Genomic DNA, 14316 nt, shown 5'->3' on the forward strand with positions numbered 1-14316 from the left:
TGGCAAAGGTGAGGTATGCCTCCCGATCTGGGTTGGATGAACCGGAGAGTGGCCAGGAGGTGCCTAACTGGCTGAGGCGGAAGGCAGAGAGATCAGGGTGAGGACTGAGACAGGACACCCCTGAAGGATTTGTAAGTACATTTTGGCCACATCTACGTAGACCACGTGGTAGTTATATAAGGGACAATTCCGCTGACACCTTATCATTGGAGAAATTGGCCTGTCATTTAAGTGGAGAGCCTGTAACTGTACTTTTAAAGGAAGACAGAATTTACCTGTGGATTACAAGTTAACCGTTGGATTACAAATAGTATTGTGCAGTACTTTAGGGTACACCCCAACAAGGGACCGATCCAGGAAAGCCACGTTCTTAAAGGACTTGTATCTATCAGCTGTTTAAGTAACTGTGCAAGTAGGGGTATAGTGTTGGTTTGCTGTAACACTCTGTTCTGTGTTATTTTGTATCTCTTCTCTGTTTATACCTTGTTGCATATTTTCCCAGATCTCTTGTCCTTGCTTTATTCAAAATCACGGCCGCAAAATAGCACCGCGTATACGATCCACACTCCCATTGAAATCAATGGGAGCGTATACGGCCCGCAAAAGCTCCCACAGCGTAGACGTGCCAGATTATGAGCCAAAAGACATCGTGTGAACTCACCCTTAGAGAGCTAGAAATGGGATATATAGGTTCCTAGGTGCCCTGACACTGTTATACACTATGTTTTAAGCCATTTAAGGTGTGGCTCATACCAAACTTGTTCGATCCAAAAATAATCTTGGACCAGAGCCACTCAAACCCAAAACAAAATTAATCTTGCGAAATTTGCCCATCTCTAAGCATAACACAGCTGATCTATACTGTTTCAATTGCTGAATTCATCTCTCAAAATATATTTGTCTCTTTATGCATTAAATATTCTCTTTCAATATATTAAAGAATGAAAAGTCAGTTTATTATACAAAATGGAACAGTAAATTCTAAATACAATTGTCAGTTTACTGTCCTCTGCAGTATTTCATTGAAGGATGGTATGTATTAATTTCTTCACTTTTGCTGCTACCTAGTGGCCAAACATGGAATACTATGTTTGTGGTTTAAGTTTTCGAACTGAGTTTACCAATATCAACGCTTACCTTCTATTCATAGGATAGGGAATAATTGTCTTATTGCTGGGGTACAATACAGGAACCCCCCTGTATCCATGAGAAACGGGATGGGTAGTGATGGGTAGTTCATGAATTGTTCTTCACAGTAACCTAACTTATTTAGTTCGCATTCCTGGTAAAGATTAGTTTGTCAGGAACTAAAGCAAGTGGGAGGAGGGCAGGGACATAACTAGCAAAAACTACGCCCCACAACAAAATTTAGACTTGGCCCTTCCCCATGGCATAGTGCCCACTTTCCTGGCAACCACACACTATAACTCCCCGTTTACACATACTATGATGCCCCAAAGTGGCCTCTAGACAGTGTAATGTCCCATAGCGGCCCCTCAACATAGTATAATGACCCTTAACAGACCACTCCACATAGTATTATGCCCCATAGTGGCCCCTCCACACAGTATTAAGTCTCATCTTGGCTCCTCCACACAGTATTATGCCCCATATTGGACCACATAATGGACTTCCCACAAACTATTATTATACTCTGGGGTCTTTTCAGACTCCAGAGTATAATGATTGAAGGCTGAATGGAGTCCATTAGTTCAGGTGTTAGAATTATGCCGGCCCGAGGACTGAATGGGCTGCTTATAGCACAACAATTCGGGTTCATCATTCTTATGATCTTCCTTCTTATGGAAGTATTGTCCTTTACTTCATGTTGTACTCACCTTTTACATTCTACTATTTAATACTTACCATCTATACTCTCTGGGAACAAGCGACGGTATCTTTGAGTGGTGTAGGTAACTATTCCTATTGTCTGTTAATAAATGAATAGCAAGTACACCCATAGACTTTCATTGTTCTAAAAAGAGCTGAAGTCCACACGTTCTATATTGTGACATTTATTGGAAGAGAATAAAGCATACAGCTGGTGACTATGCAAGTATGTAAATAATGAACACATAATCATAGTAATATACAGATCTATAATAAGCAGGAAAGTGAACCTTTTACCATACATGCCAGGGCCGGAGCAATTATATCAGGAAAGCCTCGAAAAGCAGAAGGAATTGAATTTTTTAAGTTTACCATATTGCAAAAGTTTGTGTTTGTGTATATGTGTGATGTTCTGTGCTTGTATATGCCAGTCCACGTGCTGAATCATACAGCAGCAGAACATACGGTAGGTAGTAACCAAATAAAGTAGAATAATACTGTAGGTACTCACTACTTCAAAATACTCAAGCTACTCAATTCTTTCTATGACATCTTTTCTTACTAAGTCTTTAGCTAATAGACATCTTTTGCATCACTTTTTATGGAATGCGTCTATTATGTGATAAAAATATTTTTTGAAATTTGGTTTGAATTGAAATCTCTCAATTTATCTTCTGCAGCCAGCAGGTCTTCTCATATTTTGCAAGATGCGCTGTCATATTCAGGATGAAATCACCTAAGCTAGTGGATGGTTCACTCTGTAAGGCTGGGTTCACATCTGCGTTTGGCTCTCCATACAAAATCAGTTTTTGAAACCATCTCAAAATCCTCAAAAACTGATTTTGAATGGTTCGTTTTAAAACCCATTGATTTCAACGGGCTGTAAAAAGCATCTGCAGGTGAGCATTTGGAGAATTTCTGTCCGGCATCAACGCTATAGGGCAGAGAAAATAGCCACATTTGCAGGATTTTATCTCAGTCTATAAAATGAGGATACCAGAGAGACAGCAACCAATCTGTTTTTTTTTTTAAATTGAAGGCTAAGGGCCCCTTCACACGGCGTAAGCGCTCAGCTCATTCCAAGCCGTACACGCGAGCGCTTCTAAACACTTCCATTCACTTCAACGGGAGCGCTCGTTAAGCCGGCTTTACCATTGAAGTGAATGGGAAATGTTTAGAAGCGCTCGCGTGTACGGCTCGGAATGAGCCGAGCGCTTACGCCGTGTGAAGGAGCCCTAAAGGTGGATACATACGGATTATCAATGGATAGCAATCTGGTTGTGTCCCTTTATTCCTCTGCATGTGCTCAGAATAAAGAAGGAGGAAGAAAAAAAAAACGGACACCCATTGTCCTAATCCGTCTAAAAAGATGTTTCGGGTATCTGCTGTATAACAATCCTTTTTGGACCTTTTTTTTTTTTAATCGTTTGGCAACAGACAGATACCAGGCACAAGTGTGAACCTAGCGTCAGTTTTACTTCTGCTCTCCCAAATACACTTCCAAGCTGTCATGTTTTAATTTAACTTTATTTTATTTGGTTCTAAAGATGTCACTTTAAAGACGGGCCCCACGTGGCGTAAAACAGAATTTTACAATCATTACAAGGTGGATGGGATTCTTTTGAATCCCATTCCCACCTTGTGGAAAGATACATACAGTGGACACACTGCAATTTCCAAAAACGTTACAGTTTTGGGAATTGCAGCATGTTAATTATACCTATGGAAGCTCTGGCTTATTTTTACTACAAAATACATGCATTTCAATTATTTTAAGAATTTAATGCAAAGGTGTCCATAACCTTTAGACTAAGACCCCACGAGACAATAACTGGTTTTCCTCCGTGGACTTTCTGTTACCATTATATTTACGGGAAAGCCACCGGCATTTCTGTAGATATAATCGACATGCTGCGATTTCCAAAACTACACGGTTTTGGAAATCGCAGTGTGTCTGCAATGCAGTTTGAAACATGTGAATCCCGCATGAATCCCATCCACTTTGCAGATGGGATTTTTCACGCAGCGTTTCCGACACGGGCAAATCGTGGCATGACATACCTCACTAATATGATGTTCTCATATGTACCTATGACATTTCATAACATCATTTAGATTGACTCTTCCTAATATCTATAAAAATAGTATTGTGAAAGGTTCACAAAATTCAGAGCACTCACTTGCTTTGGCCATATCACCAGATTGTAGTGTAGATTCTGGTGCGTGAGCACATTTACTCTAGGTTCACACCTGCGCACAGGATTCCCCAAGGAGAATGGAAACCTAATCCGCTTAAAATAGCAGTTACCCAAGGAAACCTGTGGACCCTATAGATTATAATGGAGTCTGCCAGGTTTTCGCCTGAAAACGGAAAAAATGCAGAAAAAAGCGCTGGAGTTCAAGCGCTGGTGTGAACCCAGCCTTAGAATAGATACACATGACTCTGGACCTGTCGATTTCTAGCACAATTGCCAACTCATAGGTTTTCAAATTTTTACTTCAGAGTCAACGATAGTCAATAGAGTCTGTAAGCAAAAACAAAAAGCACTCTCTCTCTCTCTCTCTCTCTATATATATATATGTATGTGTGTGTTTGTATGTAATATATACTGATATTAATGCATTCTTTCTCACTGCTTCACAGAATTGGCACATGTTGCCCACGAGTCGAGGTTCACAGTAAATACATAAGGCATTCAATGCAGAGCATTATTCTTGGCATCACCTATGGTAGAAATATAAAATGCCCTGTCAATGTTGCTCTCAGGAAGATCTAGCTACATGTCTTGACCGCACTCGGAACAGAATATTTGGTTTTCCTGTGAGAAGAATCTTTGGCCAACAAGTGAAGCTTTGCATTTTGAGCAGGCGAAGCAGTCACTGTGCCAGTGGCAATCCTCGAATGAGATGTACTGGCCGCCTCCTTGACCTGCGCACACAGAAAACGGATGAGAATGTGAGAAATAACACATTAATGCAAACAAAGTACCTCCTGACACTAGAATAGCTCCTTATCCACATAATGGCATGAAGCTGCCTCTATCTTATAATGTGTGTGCAAAATAAATAGCTGTTACATAGCAACAAAGAAAATATTTGGCTCCATGCTTGTTTTAGCATCAGCGGTGAGTCACAAAGAAACATGACCCCCGGCCGTGATAAGAACCTTCAGGAAGACCTTCATATTATGGTGGTGAGAACACAGGTGTCTGCTAAAGGCAATGTTCATCTTCCACGGACAGCAGATGGCAGATATTATAATGTAGCCTCATGCTATTTCTTAAGGTTGTACTCTAGATGTGGAGTTGGTATTACGCCAAATGACCAAGCAGTTCCTGCTGCACCTATTGTGGCTTATTCTCATTGTTGTAATTGCTTATTCCCACAGTAATAGTCTAGGTATATTACAATAACAATTTCTTATGAAGTATTATTGTTTACTGTCTTCATTATATAAAATGACTTATTATAAATTGACACTCTCAGTTTGGAAGACATATAGACAGAGGTAAATAAGAAACACACTGGGATGCCTTTCTTCCATAATTGTTAAGGCCTGGTTCACATCTGCGTTCGGGTATTCAGTTCGGAGAGTCCAGATGGGAACCCCCCAAATGGAATACTGAACGCATTGGCAAGTGGTGAGCTTACGAAAGCACACGGACCCCATAGACTATAGGGGTCTGTGTGTTTTCTGTGCGGACAGAAAAGTACTTCATGACCTAATTTCCTGTCCGCATGACTAGTGCGGGCACCACGTGGAAAACACATGGACCCTATTATAGTCTAGGAGTCCGTATGCTTTCAGTGCTCTCTGCTTGTCAATGCGTTCGGTATTCCGTTCAAGGTGTCCTCATGCGGACTTCCCGAATGCTGATGTGAATCAGGCCTCACAGCGGATATTTATCATCTATCCACAGAAATGGAAATGCATGTATAATCTCTAGCATCTCCATGATCACTAGAACGGAGGTTCTAAACCCTTTGTTCTTCTCCGCAGAGCCACAGTGAGGAGAATGAATTGAAGCATGTATAATGATGCTCTATTGAAGATTTATGGGACTGACATAAATAGCTGCACCCAGAACAGTGTACTGATCACCAGGGTTTCCAGTTTATCATCAAACCTAAGGATAGGTAATAAATATCTGAGTCTTGCACAGGGATTCCTCAAAAAGTGAAATATCAAGTAGAAGGTAGAGATTAATTCTGCATAGTCCATTGTGGGATGCTGCAAATTCATTACTTATTGTCACTTGGCCAAGACAGGCCCTTCACTGGCACCCATTTATTAAGTACGGTGTGCAGAGTGATTCATAACATTTAAAGTTTTTCATTTCTTGGGGCTCTGGGAAGCATATTATACTGTGTGGAGCATTATACTGTTGGGGGAGGCTCAAAATTCCTGCTTGCAGCCCTGTGTGCTATGTCTGCATCACAGCTCCCTCATTATAATCTTACACATACATGTAGTGCTCCATGACTGTGTCATACCCTATGCAGTATGTGCATGAACCGGCCATGGAGCTATTGGGGTCTGCACAGCCAATATACGAGAAGCCTAGATTATTAAATAAGCCTACATTATTAAATGTACTAAGGCTAGGTCACCATATTAAACTCCCAGAAAACCCCCTTAGTCTGGGGCCCCACAGGACGTAAACGCCGTGATTTGCCCGCAGCAGAGACGCTGCGGGAAAAATCGTGGCGTTTTACAGTGCAATTCATGCGAATCCCATCCCCACTTTGCGGAAAAAAACGCAGCGCGGAAACGCTGCAATTGGCAAAGCCGTTGCGGCTTTGCAAATCACAGCATGTCAATTATATCTACGGAAACGCCGGCGGCTTTCCCATAGATATAATTGAATCAGAAAGTCAGCGGAGGAAAACTCTGCGAACTTTCTGTTGAAAGAGCTGCGGAAAGAACAGCAGTGCGTTCAGTGCGCTGCAATTACGGCCCGTGGGGCCTTAGCCTTAATTTATTTTTTTTTCCATATAACATCACATCACATATATGGCACTTACCAGAAATAGGTTTTGCACAAGCTGTGCATTTCTGCGCAAAAAGATTACTAAAACAATCCATACAGTATGGAGCCTCGTCCTTAGATGTAAACTTGTCTCCAGCCAATTTCTTCTTGCATTCAGTACATAAAAAACACTCACTGTGATAAGGTTGTTCTTGATAAGATATTCCATCCTTGGTGATTGCCTATTCAAGCACAACAATGTGGTTTACAAGCACAGTATTTGCTGCATTTCCAATTTTATTAAAGGGTTTGTCCTAGATCAGAAATCTGAATTCAACAAGTAGAGGAGACATAGAAAATAAATATGCCCAGATACTTACCTGCATTCTACCATCCATTCCTGAACTGGGCTGTCTGTTACCCTCTCTGCTCTGTTTGTATACATCAATGGGACTCCTGCAGTCAAACCCACTTCCAGGAGTATACAGCTAAGCAGTTCCGTTGTTGTTATGTCACTGCTGCAGCCGCTATGTATACAGCCGCTATGTATACAGGACAGGTGATGGGCGGCCCAGCACAAGAATAGAGTGGAGGATGCATATAACTGTCATTGCAAATTTATATTCAACATGTAGATTTTTGATCTGGAATAGCCCATATATAATATCTAAGGGAGCCTTCACACGGAGTAACGCCGGTCTCAATGTGTACTGCTACGGCAGTAAAAATAAGCACACATTGAGCCTGGCGTTACTCCGTCTGAAGGCTCCTAATAGCATAAGGGAAAACAAATAGAATTTTAGCGCAAGGGGCAAGAGCTTTTAAACGAAAACATCACAAGACGTGACCTCAGATGTGGGAGAGATTTATTACCTGTGATTTCATTGTAGGAGAGAAGGGAATGGTACACAGAGGGTGAGAGCAGAAGGATGAATCATGGGAAATGTAGTTTATCCATAGATTCACTACATGTAAATATCAGTGATACAAGCAAGTAAAATAAAGCCAAACAAAGGCTGCACAAGGTAACTGAGTATTTATGCTGCCATCCAGATGCAGGGAACTGAAGGATAGGAGTAGTAGTGGCAGTAACTATGCATCCAGATGGGCCGAGTGCCCTCAACTGATCATCTCCTAGGCTGGACCAAGATAAAAAGGGCCTGCATGAAATCAGATGGTGGTGATAGTACTTTCCCTGGGGTTCTTCCAGTTGGAGAGGGATCCTATCTTACTTTGAGCTGTGTGATAGTATTTGGAAGGGCCCTGATGGTAATTGCAGGAATGACTCAAGAGGCAGTAATCCAGTTGAAATAGAGCTTTACTGGGAAAACTGTGCAACCATGAACAGATGTAGCTTCCCAATGTTGATCCAGGGGAAGGCAAAAAAAAACCATGAGACTTTTGTCTCCCAAACCCAACCCTGTGGCCTGTGATTGGCCAGGGGTGTACCAAGTGAAGAGGTGACCAACAGTGGGGTAAACCATAAGGGACAATACATAAAGGACTCTGAAGAACATTCACATACAAAATAATATACACATAACCAAAAGGCACCTAAAATAACAACATAAATACAAGATATTAAAACAGTAGCACTCTGGGATGCTGCATTTAGCACTAATGTGGATGTATGTGTAGATATTTTTTGGAAACTGGATAACCACTTTAATATTTCTACAGTGCATTAGAAAAATATAAGGCTAGTAATATCATAAGTAGTAGAAGATGAAGTGTAAACTGTCAAATCTGTAATACTGTATAAAAGAATACTCTGTGATTTTTATATCAACTATCATGTACTATAAACTGCACAGTATAGTATAGTTTATTGTACAATATAGTAATATAGTTTTAAGAAGACAGAAATCTACCTGGTTCCACTTATTACCCTACAATATGTTGATCCATGAAAAGGCAAGGAAACTCAAAATGGAACATCGATACTTTATTACTAATCATTATTTGACGATAAAATGCAAAATTGTCTGTAAAATGCATCATTTACCTTTTTGCAGGCGGCACAATGCTGTGCAAAATCGTTTTCATAGCAAGTGATACAATATAAGCTAGAATGCTTGGGCACAAATGATTTGGATCCTAAAGGTTGCTGGCACCCTTGGCATACAAAGCATGTCTCATGCCAGCTGCCGCCGTTGTATTCAATTTTACGAGAGCCTGTAATATAAAGGTAATATTTGTGTATAGAGCGTGAGAGATAACAATTTGACAATTTTTCTGCTTTAAAAGAAATCTATAACAAGAACAGTCCATAGTGAACTATAAGCACAGTCAGATAGCCACAGTTCATGTGAATCAGGCTGAAGCCACATCTAGGGAAGCACATTTACTGGCTGTTGTGGAAAAGCTACAAAAAAAATACAGTGTTCTACCATTCCAGAAAAGTAATTTGGTGTTCCCACATGCACCACTATCTGCACTTCGGGTTTTCATCTAAATCAACAGAAAAACTGCATAGGAAAGGACTTGAAAAAAGTCCTGCATGTCCGACTGTGTCCATGCAAAGAAAAACTGTTTCACCTCGGAGAGAGTACATACGGACATGGCAGTTTGCTTTAAAAACTAACCGCCGGCGAGCCGTCCCCTATGCAGTTTTTCCGCCAAAAGGCGCAAGTGTGAACGCCACATTAGGGCGGGTTCACACTTGCGCCTGGTCTCCGCATTCGGGTTTTTGTCTTTTGCCAAGAGAAACTGGGCAGGAGATGGAAACCCGGCGGTCAGTTTTCAAACGCATTCACTGGAATGGGTTTGCAAAGTGACCGCCCATGTGTGTCTTCTGTCTGTCCACAGCGAAACTGTTTCTTTTAACAGGACACAAATTCAGACATGCAGAACTTTGTGTCCGATTAAAAAAAAAATGGTTTCGCCGCGGAGAGGCAGAAGACGCTCACAGGCAGTCACTTTGCGAATCCATTCAAGTGAATGGGTTTGAAAACTGACTGCCGGGTTTCTGTCTCCTGTCTAGTTTCTCTCGGTAGAAGACGGAAACCCAAAAGCGGAGAACAAGCGTAGGTGTGAACCCGCTCTAAATGAGATTTTATTCCATTTCAACCATACAATGTTGGAAAAAATGCTATGGAAAAGCAGAATGCATTTTTTTAAAAACAGTAAAAAATGCAGTGTAAAAAAGTATTTAGTCAGTCACCAATAGTGCAAGATCCACCACTTAAAAAGATGAGAGGCGTCTGTAATTTACATCATAGGTAGACCTCAACTATGAGAGACAAAATGAGAAAACAAATCCAGAAAATCACATTGTCTGATTTTGTAAGAATTTATTTGCAAATTATGGTGGAAAATAAGTATTTGGTCAGTAACAAAATTTCATCTCAATACTTTGTTATATATCCTTTGTTGGCAATGACAGAGGTCAAACATTTTCTGTAAGTCTTCACAAGGTTGGCACACACTGTTGTTGGTATGTTGGCCCATTCCTCCATGCAGATCTCCTCTAGAGCAGTGATGTTTTGGGGCTGTCGCTTGGCAACACGGACTTTCAACTCCCTCCAAAGGTTTTCTTTGAGATCTGGAGACTGGCTAGGCCACTCCAGGACCTTGAAAGGCTTCTTACAAAGCCACTCCTTCGTTGCCCTGGTGGTGTGCTTTGGATCATTGTCATGTTGAAAGACCCAGCCACGTTTCATCTTCAATGCCCTTGCTGATGGAAGAAGGTTTGCACTCAAAATCTCATGATACATGGCCCCATTCATTCTTTCATGTACCCGGATCAGTCGTCCTGGTCCCTTTGCAGAGAAACAGCCCCAAAGCATGATGTTTCCACCCCCATGCTTTACAGTAGGTATGGTGTTTGATGGATGCAACTCAGTATTCTTTTTCCTCCAAACACGAAAAGTTGTGTTTCTACCAAACAGTTCCAGTTTGGTTTCATCAGACCATAGGACATTCTCCCAATACTCTTCTGGATCATCCAAATGCTCTCTAGCAAACTTCAGACGGGGACCGGACATGTACTGGCTTAAGCAGTGGGACACGTCTGGCACTGCAGGATCTGAGTCCCTGGCGGCGTAGTGTGTTACTGATGGTAGGCTTTGTTACATTGGTCCCAGCTCTCTGCAGTTCATTCACTAGGTCCCCCCGTGTGGTTCTGGGATTTTTGCTCACCGTTCTTGTGATCATTTTGACCCCACGGGGTGAGATTTTGCGTGGAGCCCCAGATCGAGGGAGATTATCAGTGGTCTTGTATGTCTTCCATTTTCTAATTATTGCTCCCACAGTTGATTTCTTCAATCCAAGCTGGTTGCCTATTGCAGATTCAGTCTTCCCAGCCTGGTGCAGGGCTACAATTTTGTTTCTGGTGTCCTTTGACAGCTCTTTGGTCTTCACCATAGTGGAGTTTGGAGTCTGACTGTTTGAGGGTGTGCACAGGTGTCTTTTTATACTGATAACAAGTTTAAACAGGTGCCATTACTACAGGTAATGAGTGGAGGAAAGAGAAGACTCTTAAAGAAGAAGTTACAAGTCTGTGAGAGCCAGAAATCTTGATTGTTTGTAGGTGACCAAATACTTATTTTCCACCATAATTTGCAAATAAATTCTTACAAAATCAGACAATGTGATTTTCTGGATTTGTTTTCTCATTTTGTCTCTCATAGTTGAGGTCTACCTATGATGTAAATTACAGACGCCTCATCTTTTTAAGTGGTGGATCTTGCACTATTGGTGACTGACTAAATACTTTTTTGCCCCACTGTATATGGGAGCTACAGGTGGAGAAAAAAAATGATAAAAGCAGAGTAAAAGTAGTGGCTTTAGGCTATGTCCCCATGTACCGGAAACGCTGTGGTAAAGCGCTGCGAGAACAACCGCGGTGGGAACGCATCACAGTTCTTCCCGTAGTGCTTTGAACAGAAAGTTCACAGAGTTTTCCTCTGCGGACTTTATGTTCCATTATATCTACATATTTCTATTATATCTGTTTCTGTAGATATATTTGCCATGCTGTGATTCCCAAAACCAAGCTGGTTTTGGAAATTGCAGTGTATCTGCACTGCGGTTATTATGGCAAAGTGAGTATAGGATTTGCATGAATCTCATCCATTTTGCAAGTACTGTAAAACGCTGCGATTTTTCCCGCGGTGTTTCTGCCGAGGGTGTGGTGTTTTCCGGCCCGTTGAGCACCGGCCTTAGTCTCAAACACTTTCGTTCTGTCTCATGATCGATGTCTTTATTGCAGAAATACTAGCTTTTCTCCTGATACAATGTTGAGCTGTTTGGTGCAACGAGGGCATCACTAGCACTTTAGTCATTGCACCGTAGAGCTACATCCCTGCTATCCTTGGAAATGATAAGGGTGACACTCTCACTGCACCAAACAGCTCATTATCATATCAGGATAAAACTAACATGTCAGCAATCAGAAAGCTGGAAAAACATGTTATTTATGTAAAACTGTGTGGATGGGATTACCAAGAATTCCATTTATTTGCAGGTATTGTAAAATGCAGTGTTTTTGCAGTGTGGGGCTTTGGCCACAAACACGTACTGAATAAGCCTACTAAATGTTCCAGGCTATCTGCTGGGAGCATATAAACTTGTGTGCGCACACAATAACTAGTCTGAATAGTGTTCACAGGTCTCATATAACATCAAAGAAAACAGATTGAACAATAAATATGGTTTGTACTGAACATTCTTTGTCAGTGATTCAGTGAATTGCAGTCAGATGGGTCTTACCAGGCATTATGTTGGCCTTGCAGTTAAAACACTTTGCAGAATGCTCATTAGAGTAGCAGTCAATACACAGCAGGAGCTCATCCTTGGCAGCAAAGGGCTTCTCCACCAAAGAACAAGAACACTTGACACATTTAAAGCAAGCTTCATGAAAGTGACTGTCTTTATAGCAAAGGTCCTGGAATAACAATAAAAAAAAAATTAGTTTAAGTATAAAGACAAAATATTTGTATGTTAAAGGGGTACTCCCATCTTTACCCACAGGACATTGTCATCGATGTCTAATAATTGTGGGCCTCACCTCTGAGACCTACACCTACACTTTGTGATCAAAAGTATCCGGACACCTGGCTGAAAATGACTTACAAGTTCGTGCTGCCCTCCATCGGTAATGCTGGAATTCAATATGGTCTTGGCCCACCCTTAGCCTTGATGACAGCTTCCACTCTCGCAGGCATACGTTCAATCAGGTGCTGGAAGGTTTCTTGAGGAATGGCAGCCCATTCTTCACGGAGTGCTGCACTGAGGAGAGGTATCGATGTAAGTCGGTGAGTGCTGGCACGAAGTCGGAGTTCCAAAACATCCCAAAGGTGTTCTATAGGATTCAAGTCAGGACTCTGTGCAGGCCAGTCCATTACAGAGATGTTATTGTCGTGTAACCACTCCGCCACCGGCCGTGCAGTATGAACAGGTGCTCGATCGTGTTGAAAGATGCAATCGCCATCTCCGAATTGTTCTTCATCAGTGGGAAGCAAGAAGGTGTTTAAAACATCAATGTAGGCCTGTGCTGTGATAGTGCCACAAAACAACAAGGGGTGCAAGCCCCCTCCATGAAAAACACGACCACACCATAACACCACCGCCTCCTAATTTTACTGTTGGCACTACACACACTGGCAGATGATGTTCACTGGGCATTTGCCATACCCACACCCTGCCATCGTTTCACCACATTGTGTACCGTGATTCGTCACTCCACACGTTTTTCCAGTGTTCAATTGTCTAATGTTTACACTCGTTACACCAAGCGAGGCGTCGTTTGGCATTGACCTGCATGATGTGTGGCATCCAATCACCTGAACGCATTTGAAGTCTGTGAGTTCCACGGAGCGCCCCATTCTGCTCTCTCACGATGTCTAATGTCTACTGAGGTTGCTGATATGGAGTACCTGGCAGTAGGTGGCAGCACAATGCACCTAATATGAAAAACGTATGTTTTTGGGGGTGTCTGGATACTTTTGATCACATAGTGTATATACTGAATAGGAAAGCCTGACTTCTGACCTGCCTGCCTGCTACTGATATCCAGGAGGAGAATGAATTGAGAGGTGGACAAATACGTGCACCATTCTCTCCATAGAAAACCGAAGATGAATAAAATATCACATCAAAAAATATTTCTTTTTAGTGGGATGATCCATTCAAGGAAATGACCAATATCCACATAAGATATGTTGTGGAAAAATATGGTTGGGGTGGAGGCAGTCTTCTCAAAGAATTATGCTCCATGCACATAACCATAGTTTTTATCCGCAAGTATGGACCTATTCATCTCTATGGCCCCATACACACATCTGTAGTTTTTATGGATGTGTGTCTGGGCTGTAGAAAAGTCACAAACTATGGAGTAGATCTTATACCTGTCCATATTTACAGCTTGGGTCAATTCATTCAAATGTATGGATCACTGACAATTACAGATGACACATTGGATACCAGTCTGTTCTGATTTTGCATACTCATACAATGCACACGGTCATGTGTAGAAGCCAGTAAGGGAATATTCACACACTGGTGTTTAGGCAAA

The 14316-nt window shown here is 41.7% G+C and overlaps 1 protein-coding gene across 3 annotated transcripts in view; it reads right to left on the minus strand.

Moving 5' to 3' along the window:
• Positions 1 to 1999: 1999 nt before the first annotated feature.
• Positions 2000 to 14316, minus strand: part of FHL5 (four and a half LIM domains 5) — a 375977-nt gene continuing 363660 nt past the window's right edge. For all 3 annotated transcript variants that reach the window (XM_075268224.1, XM_075268223.1, XM_075268225.1), the window contains exons 3-6: positions 12513 to 12687; positions 8806 to 8975; positions 6856 to 7042; positions 2000 to 4759 (exon numbers count right to left, since the gene is read on the minus strand). In XM_075268224.1, coding sequence (XP_075124325.1) covers positions 4608 to 4759; positions 6856 to 7042; positions 8806 to 8975; positions 12513 to 12687 — 684 coding nt within the window. In that variant the 3' untranslated portion in view covers positions 2000 to 4607. The remainder of the gene's footprint in view (positions 4760 to 6855; positions 7043 to 8805; positions 8976 to 12512; positions 12688 to 14316) is intronic.

This window comes from Leptodactylus fuscus, chromosome 3 (genome assembly GCF_031893055.1).
Source record: "Leptodactylus fuscus isolate aLepFus1 chromosome 3, aLepFus1.hap2, whole genome shotgun sequence".
NCBI lineage: Eukaryota > Metazoa > Chordata > Amphibia > Anura > Leptodactylidae > Leptodactylus > Leptodactylus fuscus.